The following is a 24276-nucleotide window of genomic DNA, read 5'->3' as shown; positions in this document are numbered from 1 at the left end:
CTATCTTAAGTATACGTTTTCATGGATTTTGAAAATTTTATACACCCATGTAATCATCACCACTATCAAGTTATACATTTCTGTTATCCAACAAGTCCCTTTTTGCTTCTTTACAAAATATTTCCCGAACCTCGGCCCGTGGCAGCCACTGACCTGCTTTCTGTCGCTGTAGATTACATTAGTATTTTCTCCAGTTGCATATAAGCGGAATCATACCGTGTGTTCTCTTTTCTGTCTGGCTGTTTTCCAACATGGTTGTACCATATTATACTCCCACCAGCAATACGTGAAAGTTCTAGACGCTTTACATCCTTGCCACCCTACAACACTTGGTATTGTCAGTCGAATTAATTCTAGCCATTCTAGTGAAGGCATAGTTGTAGCTCACTTGGGTTGAATTTTCACTTCTTCGACCACTATTGATATTGAGAATATTTTCATGTTCTTATTGGCCATTCTTGTATTTTCTTTGTGACATATCTGTTCACATTGTTTGCTAACATTTTTTTTATTTTTATTAAATGAGTGCATGTATGTAATGGATAGTTTTTATTTTATTTTTATTTTTTTATTGTTGTCCCCCATTCCTTCCCCCTTTACCCACCTCTACCCAGCCACGCTCCCCTGCCTCCGGCCATCACCACACTTGTCTGTGTCCACAGGCTATGCAGATATGATCTTTGGCCAGCCCCTTCACCTTCTTTTATGTAGTCCCCCGTCCCCTCTCCTCTGACCTCTGTCAGTCTGTTCCATGTATCCGTGCCTCTGGGTCTATTTTGTTCATCAGTGTATTTTGTTCATTAGATTCCATATGTAAGTAAGAGCATATAGTATTTGTTTTTCTCTGTGTGGCTTATTTTGCTTAGTATAATAATCCTTTGCTAGCTTTTAATTATATTGTTGTCTTATTATTTTATTATGAGTTCTTATATATTCTGGTAGAAGTTCTTTGCAAATATTTTCTCTCAGTTACAGCTTTTTTAAAAATTCATTTTATGGTTATTTTTCAAAGAGCAGATTTAAAAATTTTTGATAAAGTGCAGTTTTTAAATTTTTTTTTTTTATGGTTTGTGTTTTTTCTGTCCCATTTAAGAAATATTTTCCTATCCTAAATTCATAATTATCTTCTTGTATGTTTCTTCATGGAAGTGTTAAAATCTTAGCTTTTGCATTTATGTCTAAAATCCATTTTAAATTAGTTTTTGTGTACAGTGACAGTGGATTGACATGTTTTTTTCCATGTAGATGTCCAGTTGTTTTAATATCGCTTGTTGAAAATACTGCATTTCCTCATTGAATTAATGACATGTTTGTCCAATTTAATTGACCGTATAGGTATGGTTCTACTTCTGCATTCTTTGTTCTGTGCACTTGATTTATATCTTTATGCTTATGCCAGTGCCATACTATCTTGATTTACTTTAGTTTAATAGTAGGTGTTGAAATCAGGTAGTGTAAGTCTTCTGCTGTTGTTCTTTCTCAAAATTCTTCTCACTAAGCTAGGTTCTTTGCATTTCCATATTTATTTGAATCAAGTAATTTCATGCTGGGATTTTTTTCTTAGAACAAATATTTATATACATTTATGTAGAACTAATATGTAAGTACTATATTATTAATGTTATTAATATAGAATTAATATGTAAATAATAATGACTTTATATTAAACCTATAAAGAAATTAGGGGCATTGATGACTGACTTAATATGAGTCTTCTGACATATTAATGTGGCAAGTTTCCATTTACTTGTCATTTAAAGTTTCTCTCAGCAATGTTTTGTATTCCATGTTTTTTGAAACTATTGTAAATAGAATTGTATTTGAATTCCAGTGTCCAATAGTTCACTGCTGGTATATGGGAATACGATTCTTTGTATCTTCATGTTCTATCTTGTGAACTTGCTAAACTCATGAGTTCTAACACGTTTTTGTTGACCTTATAGAATTTTCTATGTTTGCAGTGATCCCATTTGCTTCTTCCTTTCCGACCTGTCTTTTTTTTTTATTGACTTATTGCGCAGGCTAGGTTCTCCAGTACCGTGTTGAATAGAAGTTGAAAAAGTAGGCATTGTTTTCTGGTTGCCAAATGTAGCACGAAAGCATTCATCTTATGATTAATTATGATACAGCTTTTTTCATGGACAGCCTTCAATTTGAAGAGGCTCCTTTCTCATAATTGTCTGCTGAGTCTTTTTATCACTAATGGGCGTTGGAAAATGCTTTTCTGTCTGTGTTGAAATGGGCATATTTTCTCCTTTTATTCCGTTAATATGGTTAATTATATTGATAGATTTTCTAACGTTAAACCAAACTTGCATTTCTGGTGTAAATATCACTTGGTCATGGTGTATTATTCTTTTTGTACATTATTGGATTAGATTTTCCAAAATTTTGTCAAGTATTTTGCACCTGTGAAGGATATTGGTCTGTAGTTTTACTTTTCCTTGCAATTATGAGAGTACTATTAGAGTTATAAATTGGGAAGTGCTTCCAAGTCTACTGTTATCTGAAAGAGTTTGTGTAGGAAGGATACTATTTTTTTCTTAACTGTTTTTTTTTTTTTTTAAAAATCCTCACCCAAGGATATGTTTGTTGATTTTAGAGAGGGGAGGAGAGAGAAAGAGAGAGAGAAAGAAACATTGATGTGAGAAACATTGATCCGTTGCCTCTTGCATATGTGATGACTGAGGATCGAACTTGCAACCTTAGTAAGTGCCCTGACTGGAAATTGAATCTCTAACATTCTTGGTGTACAGGTCAATGCTCCAGCCAACTGAGCCACACTGTTGGGCTTTTTCATTAACTGTTTAGTAGAATTCACCAGTAAAGTCATGCAGGTATAGAGTTTTGGGGGAAGATTTTAAATTATAAATCTAACTTTAGTAAATTTATTGTTTTGATTTTTATTACTTCCTGCATCAGTTTTTATAATTTGCAACTTTCAAGGAATTTGTCCATTTCACATAAGTTGCTTAATTTATTTATTAGATGTTATTTATAATAATTCTCTTACTATTCTGTTAATCTTTGTAATATCTGAAGTGATATCTGATCTTTAATTGGCAATTTATGTCTTTTCTTTTTCTTCTTCTTCAGTCTAGGTCAAAGTTTATCAGTTTTATTGATCTTTTCAAAGTTCAGAATTTTATTTTATTGACTTTCTCTATTGTTTATCCTTTTTCCTTTTCATTGATATTTTTGCTCTAATCTTTATTTCTTTATTTTACCTATTTTGATTTTATTTCGCTCTTTCTTAAATAGATTCTTAATGTGGAACTTAGAAAACTGATTTTTAGATCTTTCTTATTTTATTATATGAACAAGACCAATACAGATCCTTCTGAGAAGCACTTTAGGTGCATCCTATGATGTTTATATGTTCTGTATATATTCAGCTTTGAAATTTTTCTAATTGCCTATGGGATTTTTTTTTTTGACTCATGAGTTATTTGGAAGAGTGTTTATTTTCCAAATATTTGGAGATTTTTTTTTGTATAACTTTCTCTTATTGGTTTAAATTTAACTTTTGGGGGGTCAGAGAACATACTCTGATGATTTTCGTCCTTTTACATCTATTGAGATGCTTTGTGGACTACCGTATGGTCTATCATGGTGAATGCCCCATTTGAAATTCAAAAGAATATGTATTTGGCTGATTGGAGTCATGTCTGCTAGATCCTATTGCTTGATGGTGCTTTTCAGTCTTCCATGTCATTACTGATTTTTCTCCTACTTGAGAAAGAAATGTTGAAATTGTGGATTTCTTAATTCTTTTAATCTGATCAGTTTATGCTTTTTGTATTTTGAAGCTCTGTTATGGGGTGTACAAACAATTAGGGTTTTAATTTTTTTTTTTTTTAATATATCTTTATTGATTTCAGAGAGAGGAAAGAAGAGGGAGAGAGAGAGACAGAAACATCAATGATGAGAGAGTCATCGATCGAGCCCACAACCCGGGCATGTGCCCTGACCGGGAATCGAACCCTGATCGCCTGGATCCTAGGTCGATGCTCAACCGCTGAGCCACGCCCGGCCGGGCTAGGGTTTTAATTTTTTTGATGATTTTACCTCTTTATATTGATCCAAGTTTGCATTTAGTATCATTGTTTCCTTCCTCCTGAAGAACTCTGGGTAGTGTGGATCTCTGGGAGACCTCTCTGCAGGTTCCTGGAGCTCTTTTTCCACGATTCTGCGCCTGAACTCCCAGCTTAGTCTTCATCTCATCATCTCAGGAAAGCCATCCAGCTTTGTTTAAATTTATTCTCCGGGTTCCTCTGGCCCTCAGATTGTCTTGAGGCAGAAGGCCAGGGTGATTTTAAGGTTTACATAATTTCTTTCTCTAGTCAGAGACTGCACTGTCTGTTGCCCAGTGTCTGAAACCAGTTGTTTAAAATATTTTGTCTAATTTTCCAGTTGTTTGTGGGGGTTGGTTAAGGTCAGTGCTTGTGCCTCCATCATGGCTAAAAGAAGAATTCTGTTTAAATAGTTTTAAATAAAGGAAAACATTAGAAATGCTAACATAAAAATGATCATAAATGTATGTATTACTTGTATAAACAATATGCTAATAGAAGTTTCACAAACATAAAGGGGATAATTATGAAAATGTAATAATTTTAAAATGTGTAAATATAATTAAATTATGAAGTCTTTTGTTAAAATGCTTAAGCCTAAAATAATTTAATTTTTAGGATAAAATTAAATTTTAATAATGAATCAAGTAGGAAGTATTTGTATCAATTTTACAGTTTATATAGAATATTGTAAAGTTGATTTTTGAATACGTAGATTTTATAATTTTTTGACACTTAAAATTATGCTTCTAAGATAAAGAGTAGTGGAATTTAATTTCATAGTTTTTCAGTAATGCCTTCAGATTATTTATCATTAGTAATATGATTTATTTATTGACCTTTATTTTTTAAATCCATAATTTTAAAAGTAGTTTTAATCTCTCCTCTCTCAAAACAGTATTGCCAACTAAATGCAATGTGTTTATTTAATGTTATTTTATATATGAAACCATAAAATATGAAATTTAGAGATGTATTCAAGATTGCTGAATGTTAAATAATTTAAAGTGTGATTTCAATATTTAACACAAGATTTGAAAATTTTCTAAGAAGAATTCAGAGAAACAGAAAAGAATAACTTTGATCAGATTTATGCATGAACTTTCTTTGCTTCCAGTACATGCATGTATTTATTATTCTATGTGTAACTATTTTTTTTCTTGGCCCTTTCCTACTGTACTATGAGCTCATATGAGGCATGGATTATTTTCCTGCTTATCTCTATCCAACATTTACTCAGTGTCTAGTCTATGACAACGATTCAGTAAATATTTCTGGATGAAGAAAAATGTAACTGAATTTTGGAAGTGAAAAGCCAATGTAGTTTGTTGTTTCTATTTTAAAGATGTTACAACAAGATTTGGGCAATTTCCATTAATGAAAATGTGTTTAATTTTTTATGATTGACTATTGTACCATATTATAATTGAGTAAACATTTCTTACTTGCCTTCATTTAAAAATAGGAAGTGAAGGTTCATTTCTTGTGAAAAAGAAGTCCAATTCAATTAGCGTAGGAGAATTTTACCGAGACCCTGCCTTGCAACGTTGCTCGCCAAATTTGCAAAGGCATTCCGCTTCGTTGGTAAGTTCGACTGTGATTATTCTGTGTGTTTTGCTACTGACATGCTCTTGATAACTGAGCTAGTGATTAAAAAAAAAAAACTAGGAACTATTGGTGCAGAAATTTCCTTATGTATGAAAACTTTATATCAGAATATAAATAAATATATATTATTTTAAATTTACACTTGTAGACTTTTGAGCTTGTTTGGAGCATATACAGGGTGGGGCAAAAGTAGGTTTACAGTTGTTCACATGGAAAATTAGACAATAATTAATAAATAGCGATACAAGAATAAACGCTGTGTTACAGGTCCCCGCAATGCAAGCCTGCTTTTGCTTCGCCCTGCGTGGACTAAGGACGCTTCGTAGCTTTTTGCTCTCTCTTTTCAGAGCGCCATGTGTGTGGCGCCCCAGCTAGGTGTCTGTCTTACGGTGCCATGACTATTTTAGACAGAAATCTTATAGTGATTCCTAAGGAAACCAGATAGGATGTTCTCTGCGCTCCCAAAACGGACAGTGATTGTAGTATAAATGTCTATTTGTTTAATAGGGACCCAATTTTGATCATGAAGATTTACTGAAGCAAAAAAGAAAAATACTGTCTTCAGATGATTCCCTCAGTAAGTATTTGAAAGTCATCATAAGTAAGTAGATATTTTGAGCAGAATACAGTATTTGTAAAATTTCTTCTGTTTGTTCCAACTTTCTTGGTGCCCGTTTCATCTTATATAACCTTCAAGTTATATTTACCCAATGATTCCACAGACTGTAGGAAAATGAAATATAATTACAGATTTGAAAATTTCCCTTTTACAATGTTATATAGGGCACTTCTATTTTTTCTGCTATTTTTCTGAAATGTAAGTAATACCCTGACCTGTGCTACTCTTTATCTCTTTCTCAGGTTTATTGTTTTTTTGACACTCCTAATACCGCTTGATTAAATATTTATTATTTGCTCTCCATCTCTGGCTCTGGAATGTTCCATAGTTTGGTTTTTCGCTGAATCTCCGGTGCCTTGAAGAGAGCCTGTGCTATGGGGTGATCAATAAACATTTGCCAGGTCAAATCACCTGCTTATATTTCCATTGTTTGTCTGTTTTTGACAAAAGGGTCCTCAAGACTCGCATCCCACACGAGGCAGTCTGACAGCACGTCCTCCCTGGCTGCCGAGCGGGAGTGCATCACGTCCTTAGACCTCTCGGCCAACGAGCTGAGGGACGTGGATGCCCTGAGCCAGCGGTGCTGCGTCAGCGGCCACCTGGAGCACCTCGAGAGGCTGGAGCTGCACCAGAACGCGCTCACGGCCTTCCCGCAGCGCCTCTGTGAAGTGCGTTGAACTTTCCTAATAACCTCTGGATGTTTGGAGAGCTTCTGCGTGTATATTTGACGTGCATGGGTACATCTTTAAATAGAAGGTTCTGCTTTTGGGTCCTTGGACAGTCATTCCCGATTCTTCTGGTTTCCACACAAGGATCTTGGGCTGGGCGGTGTTCAGAAACATCTTTGAGGGCAGGCACTGGAAACGGAGATGTGGTTAAAAAGGAATGTCCTCAAGATCCAGGGTACATGTTGAAGTCGCTGAAGGCTGCATGTGGGTTAGGCCTTCAGTTATTTAATTGCCTTAAGACCACTTAAGCTGCATAAACTAGGTCGACTAGACTTAGACCTGGTTTGGTGGTACTGGTCGGTACCACCAAATGATAAGAACATGTTACTCTGACTGCTCTAAGCCTTTCTTTCTCATCTGCCAAATACAGAGGCTTGACTAAACTGCTCCTAAAGCACTTATTAAGCTTTAAAATTATATGTAAATTAAAAATTGATTTTTTGGCTCCAAGTTTTCATTTCTTAAAAATTAAGGTATAGAATAGTCCTCTGATAGGATAATCCTTTGAATATTGACTTTGTTCATCATTTTTATGTACTAATGATCAGAAGTCAAAGAAGTTAGGATGACAAATTTAAAAAAATCTTACCATGAATGTTTAAATTATTAACCTGATTTCTTTGAACTGTAAAGATTGATAAAAGATACACTTGTTTTTTTTCTAAAGCTCGTTTTGTTGCAAATACTTTTTCCCCTTTTTAATCTATAAAATTTACCATAATTTTGAGGCATTTAAAAAGGAACATTGCATGATTTTTAAGTATGTTTAAGTGGTGTCTTTCTCCTAAAGTTTGTATATCTGGAGAGAGAGAAGAAAGAAAGGTGGCCCCTTCCCCCTGCCTCACTCCCCCCCAACCATGTCTAAAATGTGGCCTCTCTCCTCCTCCTCTTTGCCTGACCCAAATCTCCAAGTCACAGGGTGTCATTTTAAATGTCACTTCCTTACCCTCTGCATCTCTTCTCCCCTTCTTCCCTCCAGACTAGGTTGGTTACCCACCTGGTTTACATTTCCACGGCACCCTGGAACTTCTCCCCCAGTGCTCATTCGTTTATAAATTTTTATCTGAGGTGTATTCTCCTCACTGAATGGTGAACTGCTTGAGAACAGGAACTGTGTCAGGATGGTTTGTGTCTGTCCCCATTGCCTAGTAGGGCCTGCCATATAGTAGAGGCCCAGTTGACGGTTATCGAATTAACTTGTGAAGGAATTAATACTGGCATGTGGTAGACCTTCGATAAATATTTGTTAAAGAGTAAGTAAAAGAAAGCTAGAATTCAGCCCGGATGGAGGGGGAGGAGAGGGAGAGGGAATTTGAAGAGAGCATGGCAAGGTGACCTGCGTTAAGGCATTCAAAGACAGGACCTGTTCAGAACCTTCTCTTAAGGAAATTTCAAATTGACACCCCTAGATGGCAGTTTCTGTTCCCGCCTAAGTGGATCTCTTTACAACAAAATTTCCTGATTAAGCCTTGGGAATGAAGCAGCGGGGAGGGGCCACCTTTCTTTCTTTCTTCTCTCTCTCCAGATATACAAACTTTAGGAGAAAGACACCACTTAAATATACTTAAATTTTAAATAATTTTAAAATCTTTCCTTCTGAATAATCTGGTAGGATCTGAAACAATGGCAGAAATTTTGAAATATATTCTGGGGGACAGATCCATTAATAAGCCTTCATAATCACATCAAACTCTTTAGAATTTCGCATGAGGATAAATATATTGATGCGTAAAGAGGAGCACAGGGAAGTGATTGTTTAATATTTTAGCCCTTTGATAATAATTCATAGCAAAGATTAAAAAACTGACATAATATGTAAATGGCAAGGTTGCTGTTTAGAGATTTGAAACAAAAAGTTCTCTAAAAAGGAGAGGTTCCAAATAAAACATATACAGTGACTACTTTTACGTGTGGTTAAATCTTATTTATATTAAAATGTATGACAATTTCCAAAAGCTAGTATTTAAAAAATGTATTCCTAGGATTACGTTGTATTATACTGCTTACTCATTAAATCATTAGTTTAAATATTTGTTGAGGCCTACTTTGCTTCCATTTTTACTTGTTGCAGGAATAATTTACCAAAAAAGCTGAATTAAACTGTAAATCTTATTTTTGTGACCCTGCTTTTGAAAGCCTACCTGCCATATTTTTCCTGGTTTTTCCCATTTTCGAGCAGAGGTGGTTAGGTCAGTCAGTATACTGAAGTTCCCTTGTGCATTATGTTTTCAATTCTTTGGAAAACTCCTTAATGGTTCCAGTTACCAGAGGTATGGGAGGAAGAAATATTAGCTAAATTTCAGTTTCTCAGGTGGCTCATTTTAGAATGTGAAAATATTATCTTTCCAGACGCTGAAGTGTCTGACACACTTGGACTTGCACAGTAACAAGTTCACGTCCTTCCCCTCATACTTGTTGAAAATGAATTGCATCGCCAACCTTGATGTCTCTCGAAATGAAATCGGACCCTCGGTCGTTTTGGATCCTGCAGTGAAGTGTCCCACCTTGAAACAGTTCAACCTGTCATATAACCAGCTGTGTTCTGTTCCCGAGAACCTGGGGGATGTGGCAGAGAAACTGGAGCAGCTCACTTTAGAAGGGTAAGAAGGGCTCATTAAAGACAGAGGGTTGCCTTACATTGGAGTTTTGGAAGGTTGACAAAATATGCTGACATTATTTCTACAGTAGTAAGTTTTAAACAGTGATATGATAAAAAACAGAGACAGCTAATACTGCAGCTTGCATCAGTTGACTTAAATTTTCACAAGTAATTTTAAAATTGATGTCTGCTTTGATTCTGTTCTTTTGAAGGCAAATTGTTGTTATTGTTTTTCCTTAAAGCATATGAGCTCATGCAATTTAATCTTCATTTTCTCTCTTATGACTAGAAATAAAATATCAGGAATGTGTCCCCCTCTGAGCCTGAAGGAACTGAAGATTTTAAACCTCAGTAAAAACCACATTTCATCCCTGTCAGAGGACTTTCTTGAGGCTTGTCCTAAAGTGGAGAGTTTCAGCGCCAGGATGAATTTTCTTGGTAAGTGTTTGTGGGAGTCTTCTCTTTAACAGTACTTTTGGATAGTACAGGATGAGTCATATATGGACATTTTAGGTGGGGAGTTAAAGGTATCATTTTAGTTTAAATATTATGCTGGAGTTTCAAATATAAAGTTAGTTTGGTGTTAAGAAGAAATGAGGTGTCAAGCCATGGACACAGGAATGAAACTTAAAAAATGCATATTGCTAAGTGAAAGAAGCCAGGCAGAAAAGGCTACATACTGTATGAGTCCAACTATATTATATTCTGGAAAAGGCAAAACTATGGGGGCACTAAAACAATTAGTGGTTGCCAGGAGTTTGGAGGTTAGGCAGAGAGGGATGAATAGTGGGAGAGAAGGGAGGTTTGGCGATCTTGGAGGTCCTCATACCGTAATTCTGTCTTGGAAATTCATGACATATATACCAGAACATTGAGAACTCTGAAATATTTCACTTTATTTTTACCTAATGTTTCCCAATCTCTTAAGATCACATGATCAAATAATACTTTTAAGTAGCATCCATTATTCTTGCATAGAATACCCTTTATGGGATGGTATTATTAAGAATTTTTGTCTTTATATTGTGTATTAGTATTCTAAATGCTCTTTTTAAAAAATGTGTTCTTTTATTGATTTTAGAGAGAGAGGAAGGGGGAGGGAGAGGGAGATGGAGAGAATAACATCTATGTGAGAGAGAAATATCAATTGGCTGCCTCCTGCACACCCCCACCGGGGATCAAGCTCACAGCCTGAGCACATGCCCTGACCGGTAATCGAACCAGCAACCTTTTGGTGCACAGACTGATGCTCAGCCAACTGAGCCACACTGGCCAGGGCTGTGTATTATATTCTAAAGTGTTCTGTTAAAGTTACTTACGAGTAATCTGAATTAATCTATAATATATTTTGCATAATATCACATAATTTGAATTGAATATTCTAATTTTTATTTTTATAGATGTTGGACAGATGAATTTATATTTAGATAGTTGTTTAGTTTTCATATTACAAGATTTGTATAACTGTGATGTATTATTTTAATGTTTAGTGGTGGTATTAAGGATATTACCTTATTTTAAAAGTAGATTTAAAAAAAAATTTCAGCGTGAATATAGAAATCAAATTAAATGAGAGGTCATTGGTAGCTGTTCTTGTAGAAATCAGTAGAAATCTAGTTAAAATGATTACAGTGTCCCTTACCTCATTTTTCTTTTCTTTTAGCTGCTATGCCTTTTTTACCTTCCTCTATGACAAGTATAAAATTATCTCAAAACAGATTTACATGTGTTCCAGAAGCAATTTTAAAGCTTCCACAGTAAGTTTATTATTTTTACTTTAAAACCACATAAGCTGAAACAGAACCTTCAGAAACATGGTTTTGACTTAGGCATGTTTAATGTTTTTAAATCTATGAATGTTTGACATTCACTAGACAAAAGACCAAAGTTGTTAGTTGGATTTTTTTTAACTTTTATGTTAATTTAGTGTGCTGTTGTATAGAAACAATTTAAGATTATTTACTGTATAATTGCATTATTATAATCAAATGAGATGGCACTGGCTATCACTTTAACTTTTAAAATTTCTCTTGCTCTAGAAGTTGATACATTGCAAAGATACTATTAACTTTGAAATTATACTTAAGTTATGTTTCAGTGATTTTTTGGTGAAGATTAGGACAACTTATGTGGCCCGCGGTATTCGGGGATATTTTTGGTTATTTTCAATAAAAACGAAAGCTTCCTGTTAACAGATTCATGCATTAATTAGCTTTGAAATGTGTTGTCATCTTAAATGCTATTCTAATTGTGTTATACATTATAAACCAAGTCCATAAACATATATGTGCAAATTTATACATATATTGACAAATAATACTTAGTTATTATCTATAGATAATGTCAGACAAACATAATAGTTAATTTAAATCCAGCTTTAGAATGTGTCAGACACTGCTCTCACTGCTCAACAGCAGATCTTCCTAATCTTCCTAATAATCCTATTAAATAGCTACTGTTTCTAGCTTCACTTTATAATGAGAACATCAGTTCATTAGAGATTAAAGTAACTAGCCCAAAGTCATAGTTTTTTAATACTGGTGGTTTGACTTCAGACTCTCAACTCACACATGCAGACACCACTGGAATACAGGTGGTCCTATATTTTAAGCATAATGTATTCCAGACAGTGCATTTGAAAGTTAAATATTTATGACATTTGATTAAAAGACATGTGCCATAAAGAAGATTTCTTCCCAGAGAACTGACAATATCTAGTCCCTAATCACACTATCCCTTTAGACACCATCTTCAGGCATACATTTCCAGCATTTTGTAGGTATTTCTCTAAATGTACTCTTTTGTTTCACAAATGAGTATCCAGTTGCCCAGCTTAAATCTCCACTGAGGCTGAGACACTGCTTTTGAACAGCCTGGTGATTCTCAGATTTGTCTCAACTACATTGTTTGACATACATGTCTTCTCTCTAATACGGTCAACTTAATTGTCTTGTTTTCATGGCATTTTTGTATGACAACTAGGGCAAAATCTATTATTTTAAAATGGCAAAAATGTTGCTGTGCAGATGTGAATCTTTGTCTGGCAGGATGTATAGCTATGTGAGCTTAGAATTAATTCATCATGCTTCATATATGCTGGACGAAAGGGGTCAGTATATGTAAAAGTTCAGGTATACTTTTAGCCAAATATACCACAATCACTGACTGTGTTTATTCTTCCTACACACATACACTTATATGTAACATGTGCTTTTTTGCTATTTTATGCAAACTTTGGGTAGATGTTCTTGCATGAAAGCAACCAGTTTGCATTGAGGGCCTGCTGTATGCAAGGGATCATGCTCAGTTTTGGGGAACAATCTTCATCACATTGAGACAAGCTGGTAGAGGGGCTTGCCCACACACAATATTAATTAACTCTAGGACCCGAACTCTAAAGAATCCTCCAGTAGTGAGTGAAAATGAAAGCAGATATGAGGGCTACATAATTGTAACTCTTGAATAGAAGGCAGGAGGAATGTTAATGACAGCTTTAGCATTTGTTAATTATGATTTCTCATGTATCATAAACATTTATAAAACACTTATTCTTTTTCTCAGAGATTTATAATTTTATGGTTCTGGAGTAGGTAAATTAGGCCTTAATTTTGTTTGAATGGCTTTTATTCACTTAAATGTTGTTCCTAGCGAGACATGCCTTCTTGCTAGCACATATGTATGTACATGTACACAAAAACCCATGTGCATAATGTATACTTACATATACATATTGTTAGTTTTTAAGTTCTTATTCTCACTCTAGTAAAAATTACTGGTGATGTAATTTCATGTATTTTGGAAACACTCACTTGGTTTTTATCTTGACACTGTGTTGTTTCAGCTTGCGATCCTTAGACATGAGCAGCAATGATATTAAATACCTGCCCAGTCCTGCGCACTGGAAATCTTTGAACTTAAGGGAACTCTTGTTCAGTCATAATCAGATCAGCGTCTTGGACTTGAGTGAAAAAGCACATGTATGGTCTAGAGTAGAGAAACTACATCTTTCTCACAATAAACTGAAAGAGGTAAGAGGTCTTTATTGGCTTAAAATTATTGCCCATTTGCAAATACGCTTTTGTAATTTGCATCATCAAAAATTATCATTTTAACATCTGCTATTTTGTGTTTCCTACTTTTTGAATAAGATCTTAACCTACCCTGAGGTAAATCAGTACATTAAGAATGCTTAATTTCCATAAAAGGTCACTTTTTGTGCTCAATATTTAGGTTATACGAATATATATGTTTAACTATGAATGTGTGTAATGTTTTGTGTATGTCATTGAATCACTGAATCTCTGATCTGTTAACAGACCCTGAGATACTCTACACTTCTAAAGTTGACACTGGGCCATATATAGCCTGTTTTTTTCAGATGAACTTCTTTCCTACATTCTTAAATTGCTGCATTCCTTCCCTATGCTACACCTCATCCGAGTGGGTCAACTTCCTTTGCTTTACTCCATTGCCTCTGTTACAAATCTAAAATGGATTATCCATTCATCTCAGAAAAATAACCACACTTTCTTTTTTTTGCCAAGTTCAAGTCTATTATTGCCTGTGAAAAGCCAAAAAGAATTAAATGTCTGAAACTGTGAGGTTCAGAATAACTATGAATACTTTTTGCTATCTGATTTTTTTTTGCCAGCAAATTAACACTTTTTTAAATTTAAAAGTAATGAGTACTGCTTAAAATTTGGAGCAGAAAAATAAAACCTCTGTTTAACATGCCACCTAAAGTATAAACATTTAGTTGTATTTTAATGACATTAAGTTGTATACAAGTTTGTGATGACCAGATCTTTGTAGTTTTACTGAAGAACAAACAGTGAGGGAACAGACTTGCAGCCACAGATGACTGGATTTGGAAAGCTAAAAGGAATTTGCTTTCAGTGTTTTGAAGAGATGACATATGTTACCAAGGGAGCATGGGTTTCCAAAGATTATAAATAAGTGACATAGATGGTTTTGGGTAAGTCCCTTATATTTGTGTTTTTAAACATTCATAGTGAAACTGTGACAAGCATTTGGAAGGTTTTGGAACTCTGGGGAAAGATCCTGCACGTTGCCGATGGGATCTCTGGTCCTTCTGGTTTCCTGTTAGCATCTTGTTTCTTGGAAGCACATCTTGTTTCTTGTTCCTTTCCCATCAACAGAATTTGCCCTTTTTTTTCCCCACTAAGATTCCTCCTGAGATTGGCTGTCTTGAAAACCTGACATCTCTTGATGTTAGTTACAACTTCGAACTGAGATCCTTTCCCAATGAAATGGGGAAATTGAGCAAAATATGGGATCTTCCTTTGGATGAACTGCGCCTTAATTTTGATTTTAAACATATAGGATGTAAAGCCAAAGACATCATAAGGTTAGATCACTTTATTTTCATTTGTTTCTGTTAAGTTTGTTTCAGATTTCCTCTGTGACACTGATGGATATAGAGTTACAACATAGGAAAAAATGCATGGTACTGTTTAGCATCAAGATGCTATGTGTCATTTGCCTTTTATTTAATGAGTGGGTTTCTATGGTGCCGCTGCAGGGCCTTTCATTTGCTCCGAGCCAAGTTAACGTTGAGAGAATAGCTTCTCCTCCTTGTCACGCTTCTCACTAGAGATGGACTCTAAAAGGAAAGTACTACCAGTTGGTCTCTTGTTATCAAGTACACAGACTAAGGAAATATAGCAGAGTATAATAACTTCTTAAACTTCATTTCATATAGCATATAGTTAGCTAAATGTCTATTATATCTTAAAGCATTATAGTTACTTAAATGATAAAAAATTACCAACTTTGATTTTGCCTATGAGGATGAGTGATTCACTCACCCTGGTCATTTTTGCAACTGCCAAAAACTTCCCAGCTATCACTGTTTCTGGTTCTTATACTTTGCATACTTCAAAGACATTTGATAATGGACTTTACCTCACTCCTTGTTACATTTTAAGCATGCTAGTCTTATTGTTACCTACTCATACAGTTATTTCCATTTTCCCAAAATTACTTCTGTCTATATTTATCTTGCAGGTTTCGGCTCATTTATCACCTCTCATTGTATCCCTCACTACAATATCCATTAAGGCAGGGACCATGGCAATGTTTACTCACTGTCTGATACTTGGCACAAAGCCTGGCATACAATTAATAGTGTTTGAATTGCCAGTGAACTATATTTACCTAATTATCTTCTGCTTAAATTTTCTTAAATTTATATTCAACTTTTTATGAGGAACAATTTCTGTCTTCCTGAGCTTGACGTAATTTGAAAGGGAAGAGTTTGTCCCCAGCTAATGCTAAACATGACTACCCCTGATCCCAAATAATTATTTCCCATGATTTTTCCTTCCTGAAACTGGAAAAGATGTTCATATGAAAATTGGTCCAATGATTATTAAACATTTAGTGGAACTAGTTTTTAATGTAGTATTCTATATTATCAAGCCATGGTGTAAGTAAATATTTTTAAACTTGTTTTACGTTTTTTGAAAAGACAACAAAGACATGGAATAGTGTAAAAATTTTAGGCATCCTTTGCTTTTTCAAAGAATGAGTTTTTTCAAAGAGTGGTGAATTCTTAATAGTTAATGAACTTTGGACCACTGATTTTCTTGTTTATTGGTGATGAAAACAGAAGTTTAGCTGCATGTGAGAAAATGACTGATTTCAATAATAGCAGGTATAGATGCGATCTGTCAGATCTTATTTTCTCAAGTGTCAAAGAAATCAAGAAGAGTTATTAGGCCTTTTGGTCAGATCACCAGGATCATTAGAGATCTATTAGTTATGAGAATGGATCAGTCAATAATCTCTAAAATTAACTTATGATTTAGGTTGCTTCTCTAATTTTAAACTGTGGCAATATTTTAATAAAGTTAAAATATATCTTTATATATCCATTATGTTTTTGAGAACATTTAAAATCTATTAATTTAAAGGTGGTTTTGTTAGCCACCTACAGCACTTCTAAGTAGTTTCCATTATTTTTACATTGATTATTAAGAATAACAACATATTATCTGATAGTATAATAGTTTATATATAGTAACTTATAATGTAACCAATATGGCCCTTCCATGTACATTATACATATCCATATATGATATACATAAATATATATAGTGTATTTGCTATACATGAATATATATGTATGCACACACATATATAAAGTACCCAACATAAACTCACTATCAAGGTTTTGTCTAACTGTATACATGTATACTCTACCTTGGTTCTCTGACACATGGGCTTTGTAAAATGTTATACTTTATAATTTTTAGGGTTTCGTATTATTTAAAGAAATCTGTGTGTGTGTGAATAAAATCATAACGAATATTGCACACATATTTTCACATTTTGATTGTTTATGGTGATAGTGTAACGTCATTCTATTTGATAATACTGCCGATCATTATCAACTACACTAATATCAATAACAACATATACGCATTAAGAGTGTAATAAAAGACAAGTGCAATTTACGTATACAAACTGTGCATTTTTGTTTTGCATCCTATATTTGAAAAGTCTGGTATTTAAAAGAATTCAGTGCACAAGAATTCACCTGTATTTTAAATATACTATTAAGCAGTATATTATTTTATTTTTGTCTAATTCTAGGTTTCTTCAACAGCGGTTAAAAAAGGCTGTGCCCTATAACCGAATGAAACTTATGATTGTGGGAAATACTGGGAGTGGTAAAACCACCTTATTGCAGCAATTAATGAAAACCAAGAAATCAGATCTTGGGATGCAGAGTGCTACAGTTGGCATAGATGTGAAAGACTGGCCTATCCAAATAAGAGGCAAAAAGAAAAAAGACCTCATTCTAAATGTTTGGGATTTTGCAGGTATTTATTTTGCTAAAATTTTTAAATCACATTTATCTTTTATTTAGAACAGGGATTTTAAAAAACGAACTGAGTTTTCTGTTCTAATACTGCAAAGAGACAGGTGAATCCTATGGAATTGTTGCAAAGCTGTGTACTTCTCCCAGGAGCCCCCCTGCCACCAGAATGAAGCAGTGTGTGGAGGGCGATGTTAGAAACTACAGGTGCTGAAGCTGAGCACTTGGTTGGTAGCTGACACTTCAGCTAAAAGCCCTCAATCTCTAGTAAAAACTCAGTGTAGTTGTCTAAACATTGTGACTGTTTTTCTCTTTTTTTGTATGCTAAATAGTAGATAGTGTCACCTAAAAATTTGTTTCGAAAAAAGGAAGGCTACACGAGTCTCCAATCTCTGTTCAGGTCGTGAGGAATTCTACAGCACCCATCCCCACTTCATGACCCCGCGGTCACTGTACCTCGCTGTCTATGACCTCAGCAAAGGACAAGCTGAAGTTGACGCCATGAAGCCTTGGCTGTTCAATATAAAGGTGGTCTGTTCTAATCATTTGAAAATACAAAATAATTCTCTCTCTCTCTTTTTTTTTCTTTCTGTATGTAAGGTAATTTATTTTAGGCAAACAGTTGCTTTAAAGGGTTTTTAAAAAAGAAAGTAAGCAGCACTGAAATTTTAACTTGGGAAAATTTCAGAGTATTTAAAGTGTGACATGAAAATAATGTGTTCCGTATTGGGGAGCGTTACAGGTATGTGAAACCCGTTTAAGGTATAAAAACTGAAAATACACATGCTAAACTATTTTTATCATATTCTTTTAAAAATGGAATGTGAGCTTTCTAACTTAAAGTAAGTTATCCCAAAGAAAAGCAGTCTGCACGTCACCACCTATGTCTTCAGTGGCAATTTAGTATGAAGTCTTCCAGATCTCACACTTTGAAATGGTACCAAGTTAATATGCTCCCCTTTTTTTTGGTAAATTCAAATATATTGACAATATGCACTTATAATGGGAATCTCTCTCTGTTATTTTCCACTTTGTCCCTTGGTTGTCATGCGGTCAGCTACTCCTTACAAGCTCATTTTGTAATTTTGGTAATTTTTAAAAAACTTTCTGTTCGTAATAGCAAGGAACTGAGAATAAAGACTGAGAGATCTGGGGAAGAAACCAGACCAAACCAAACCAAAAAACCCTTTCTGTTTGTTTTATGATAGCCAAAGTGAGCAAGTATTACAAGGGCAGTAATATTTCAGTGGCTTTTTTTTTTTCTATTGCCGACTCCCAATAGAATGACTTTAAAATGAATTCAAGAGATTGAATTTGCAGGTAAGGAAGAGAAAAATGTAAACCGTATTATGACACTTAGAAATAATTCATGGATTTATTAACTGCTTATACATTTTTTCGAAGTCTAAAGCACACTTAGAAAGTTACCCATTTTAAGGAATTTTTTAAAAAACATAGAGAAAAGGAAAACACCCGACGGCTATTACAGAGGCCACCTGAAAAGTGGTAATAATTGAATTAAGGGGGGGCATAAAAGTGACTTAGCATTTCATAGGGTTACTTTTTCCCCCCCTTAGGCTTAGGGAAAGACAGTTATTTCCTTCACGCTGTCCTTTAATTCTTCACTTCCACGCCAGTGAATTTGGACAGAGCTGCGAGCGTTGCTTTGCAGGCCAGCCGTCAGTGTGCGCGTCTCTGCCCGCAGGCCCGCGCCTCCTCCTCCCCGGTGATCCTGGTGGGCACGCACCTGGATGTGTCCGACGAGCGGCAGCGCAAAGCCTGCGTCGGGAAGATCAACAAGGAGCTGCTGAACAAGCGGGGCTTCCCCGCCATCCGGGACTGCCACTTCGTGAACGCCACCGAGGAGTCCGATGCTCTGGCCAAGCTCCGGAAAACCATCATCAACGAGAGCCTGAATTTCAAGGTGACGCGGGCGGTGCCTCATCTGTTGATCCTCAGGTTGGGCAGCTCTAAGGAAGGGCAGAGGCCTCCGGCTGCTTTGCACAGCTGTTAGCGTCCTTAAAGCATTTTCCGTTATAAAATTACGCCATCCTTCATTCAGATTCCTAGAAATGGGAGTAAGAACAATTCCAGGGCCCTCAGAGACTCTGGGGGAGGGTCCGAGAGACCCAGAGGGTGTTTCCCAGAGGCTCTGGGCAGATGTTTGTGACGCCCTCTGCCCCTGGACTCCCTGCAGCCCTGATGGGGTGAGCAGGGTAACCGTGGTGCTGGGTCTGGGGGTCACCTTTCTTCCACTAGTTTCTGCCCCTTGCTGCTTCCCCTGCCCCGTCCTCTGGGAGTCCCTTTCTCATGCCCGTCTCGGCGTTCCCGCTGCCCCTCCAAGCCGCGTGTCCCTGGACCCCATTCTCCATGCTTTGCCCTCATGATTCTGAGATGGCTTTTTCGCTTGGTCGCCAAGATCACTAATTTGGTTTTCAGCAGTGTCCAAGCAATTTTTTTACTTCGCACAAACAGAGTTTTTCATTTTAGTAATGATGGTATTTGATTTCTAAAGTGCCCATCTAGTAAGCCAAATCTAATTCATTGGGCTTATAAAACACAAATAAATTGGTAACCAGGCAGAGCATTTGTGGTTTTTGTTTTGTTTTGTTTTTTCAGTCTGTGATAAATAAAATTTTATTTTAGCCAAGCAATAACAATATTAATGATACCATAATTTTTCTTTACTCAAATTATTACTTTGATTTCAGTTTTAAGGGGTAACTTTGGTCTTTCCTTCTCCATGTCCCTTCTTCAAACGTACGGGACCTTCCTCTGCCTTCCAAAAAATTTGTGTTCGTGACCTCTCTAGCTATAGAATAAGTCCTCTCCTGCCTTTGACTGCCAAAGTTCTCCAAAAATTAATCAACATGTATTACCTCCCCCCACACACCTTCTATTCATCCCTCAGAAGCTGGAAGTTTGTTTTTAATACTTACAGGAGAGAGAAATCTTCCGGGGATTCTACAGACAGCACTGTGTAAACTGTGGAAAATGCCCTGACACTGTAATACGACAAGCACAGTGGTGAATTTCGTTGTCAGTTCCTGTTGGCTTAGCTCATTAGCACTAATGATGAAGGCATGGCTTGTAACGAAGGTCCTGCTTTGCCTGGACAGCCCCAGCATAATTATAAATAGCGTCCCAGAATGTTCTCAGGCATTCCAGTCTGGATGATAAATGTTATGGTCGCCCTGGTTATAGCGCATCTGCCAGTTAGCTTAGTTCTGTTCCATTTCCACAGATTATGCTCCTATCCAAGCCTAATGAGCCATTTGGAAATGTGCTGGTCTTTGTGGTGCCCCGGGAGATAATTTGCATGTTTGTATCTTTCAGCACATTTATCACCATCACTAAAAGGTTTTGCCAGTGGTGAGTCACTAGTGGCATTTATGTAAGAAGAATGGCATATTATTTATTTGCAGAGTTTCCTACTTTCTCATGGGATATATGAGTAGAGAATAACATGACTTATAAGAAACAGATATACAAAATTCATTCATCCAATTAAATATTGTCTTTATCCAGGGGGATTTTTCTGAGACTATACCTGCACTTATAGAACTTTGTTGTTACTTCTACTATTTTAATAGCTTCCATTTTTATCATCGCTGTTGGAGCATATATTATATTTCTAAAAAGACTTATTGGAAGATAAGTTTGTATTGAAAAAAAACCTGAACTTAGTTGAAACAAAATCTATGGATAAAGTGGTTGATTCATCAAGCTGCAATAGTATTGCTTTTGTCTAATAGCAAGTTATCACTATTAGTCAATAAAACCATATTTCTTCCTGCATATATAAATGAAATCTCAAGGCAGTGCCATACAACAAAGTAAAAGAAATGCTTTGAAAAATAGAAATATTATTTGAAAAGAGGTATACATTGCTAATGGACGCATCATTCTGGCCTTTTGGTTTGAAAATCCATTTGATTGCTTTGCAGAATAATGACTCTTTCCGAGGATCTAGAGCCAAGGAGCCTGCCAGAACTTGAATATTCTTTCCTCCCCGCCGTGTTTCAGCCTGTATTCAAATAGCAGCTTTTAATCTGTTAGAGATCATTTTTTTTTTTCCCTCTCATTTTTTTCATCTTTTATCTTGACTCTTATGTAATCTTGCCCTGTCTCACCTTTATTAACATGTATCTGGGCAGACTCGCAAATAAAAGTGTTGTGCCTGTGTGTGTGTGTGCGTGCGTGTGTGTGTGTGTCTGTTGGTGACTTGACACAAATGAAAAGAAATAGGACAAAACAGAGTTTAATGCCAACAATAACTTCTTTCAGTTTGTCCAGCCCATTAGCAGTGAGCAGAGAGGTATTCTTTCCTGGCCCCAGAACCCAACCCTGTAAAATTCATCCCTTTTCTACATGATTAGCTTCCCGTGACAACCCTTGTTTATTTCTAAATGTAGGTTTTTCCTCCTTGAGTTAAAACATAAACTTCACTCTGGTTTTGTTTTATTTTAATTTCTAAATGATGCAGAGAAGGATTGTGAAAAGTGAAGGTTAGTGGAGTGATAGTTAATTTTCTGGGGCAAGGGACACATGAACACAGTCTTTCAAATTACTGTTTGGAGGTAAATATCTAAGGAATGCTTATGGCTACTGTAAGTGAAGATCCTTAAGGTTCTAGTGATAAGTAGAAAAAGAACAAGTTACATTTTATGTGTGTGTTTATAAACCCAATTTCTGTTTGTAATGAATTTAAGAACTTGGGTAGAAATTTTGATATTGTCAGGTAAATAGAATATACACGAATATATTTACGGGTCAAGAAGTGGGGAGAGGTTGCCACCTGGTGGCTCTCAAAGGCATTTTAGTTACTATTGTTAATGTATTTCTATTTAAAATTAGATTTTCAGGGGGGAAAAATTGGAAAAGACTTACATTATGTGAACTATCATCTTAAGGCCATTGAAATTTTTTTCCTTTCACATATTTTTCAATTAGTATGCAGCGACTAAATTCAGAGTGTCACAGGCCAAAAATCATCCTCTCGTATCAGGGTGTTTAGACGACTTTTTATTTTCTTAAGTTCAAAGTTTCACAAAGTAGCATAGCTTAGGAGAGGGGCTACCATGTCTGTCTCCAGCTTCGCTGTTGATATGCACATTCCACTAATATAGCATTTTGCAAATAATAAACACAAAATTTCACCTGTTACCTCAGGGTGCGGATATTCAAAAGCTCCTGTGATACTGAGTGCTTATGTTAGCTTATCTACCGCATATAAGGTTAATGTCTTAGAAGAGATAAAATCCTTTATTCATGGTTAGTGATTTATCCTGGGTTTTCTGGATAGCCGGATAAATGGTTCCATATTATTTTATTTGATAGTTATTTCCAAATTGGCTTCTGTGTTCATATTTTTCTTATTTTAATATCATTTTTTTTATTCCTCACCGTTTAAATTATTTTACATCACGTTTTGATTTTAGCTAAAAATATATTTCTTTAAAACTGTTAGCACTGAATTACCCACCACCTGACAAATATATGAATAAAACGCATTGTTTTACAGCCTGTCATTTTTAATTACATAGATCCGAGATCAGCCTGTTGTCGGGCAGCTGATTCCAGACTGCTACGTAGAACTCGAGAAAATCATTTTATCAGAGCGGAAAAATGTGCCAATTGAATTTCCTGTAATTGACCGGAAACGATTATTACAACTCGTGAAAGAAAATCAACTGCAGCTAGATGAAAATGAGCTTCCTCACGCAGTTCACTTCCTAAATGAATCAGGTTTGGGTGTTCGTTTGTTTCCAATTTTTTCAAAGCTTGGCTGTGGTAATTTATAAAAATGGATCTAAACCTTGCTGGAATTTATATTCAATATTTAACAGAATAGCTTCAGAATTCTTCAATAGACCACTGATGTTTTTCTTTTTGGAAGATCATCATGTGCACTGATGTTAAATCATATATCATGTCATAAGAAAAAGAAATTGGAGAACATCTAAGGGCAACCGTGGAAAGGGCAAGAGTTAAAACGTGTGGGTTCTAGAACTTGACTAGCCAGGAGCTGTGGAACCCTGAGCATAAGGCATATCCTCTCATAGTATCAACTGCATTTAGTATGTGTGCAAGTTGCTTGTCTGTAGGAAAAGAGAACTATTGGAATGGCCCAGTGGGGCACTTCGAGACTCGGTGGTTGCCTGAGACGCTGCAGCTGTGAGTGCAGATCTTGCTCTGTTACATCACACCTTGTCAACGTGCTCGCACAGAGAAGGGCTCTCGACCCGACCTCAGTGCTGAGTATGTGCTTGATCAGTGTGACCTCCCCAGCACTGTGCGAGCTGATTTGTAATACCGGGGTCAGTGGCTGGGAAGCTGCTTTTGGTCCCTAGATTCTGTTGCATGAAAAATAATTTTCATGTGGATTATAATCTGTTCCTTCTTCCCATCATTCTTTTTTTGCTTAATCGTCACTGGAGGATATTTTTCCATTATTTTTAGAGAGAGTGTAAGGGAGAGAGAGAGACACAGAGAGAGGGAAACATCCATGTGAGAGAGACAATTGATCGGTTGCCTCCCCGATGGGGGCCAGGATTGAACCTGCAACCCAGGTATGTGCCCTTGACCAGGAATTGAACCCGACACCCTTCGGTGCACGGACCAATGCTCTATCCACTTAGCAACATCAGCAAAGGCTCTCCCCATCATTCTTTAACCAGTAGCTCCCTAGGATGTTCTATGTCTCTTACTTGTATTTGAAAAATGAGGTGTGTCTTTGTATTGTATATTTTTAGAAAGCAAAAAATAAAATTATGAATTTCTATTTATTTGTAAATATATCCTCT

At 35.9% G+C, this 24276-nt stretch overlaps 1 protein-coding gene across 1 annotated transcript in view; it reads left to right on the top strand.

Moving 5' to 3' along the window:
- Positions 1-24276, top strand: part of LRRK2 (leucine rich repeat kinase 2) — a 115742-nt gene that overhangs the window by 56301 nt on the left and 35165 nt on the right. Inside the window, exons 21-32 of the mRNA XM_087814726.1 lie at positions 5539-5657; positions 6189-6258; positions 6751-6968; positions 9378-9628; positions 9917-10065; positions 11291-11384; positions 13469-13655; positions 14814-14995; positions 17245-17474; positions 17871-17998; positions 19176-19394; positions 23017-23218. Coding sequence (XP_087670852.1) covers positions 5539-5657; positions 6189-6258; positions 6751-6968; positions 9378-9628; positions 9917-10065; positions 11291-11384; positions 13469-13655; positions 14814-14995; positions 17245-17474; positions 17871-17998; positions 19176-19394; positions 23017-23218 — 2049 coding nt within the window. The remainder of the gene's footprint in view (positions 1-5538; positions 5658-6188; positions 6259-6750; positions 6969-9377; positions 9629-9916; positions 10066-11290; positions 11385-13468; positions 13656-14813; positions 14996-17244; positions 17475-17870; positions 17999-19175; positions 19395-23016; positions 23219-24276) is intronic.

Source organism: Miniopterus natalensis, chromosome 2 (assembly GCF_054644295.1).
Source record: "Miniopterus natalensis isolate mMinNat1 chromosome 2, mMinNat1.hap1, whole genome shotgun sequence".
Lineage (NCBI taxonomy): Eukaryota > Metazoa > Chordata > Mammalia > Chiroptera > Miniopteridae > Miniopterus > Miniopterus natalensis.
This window is presented reverse-complemented; position numbering and strand designations above follow the sequence as displayed.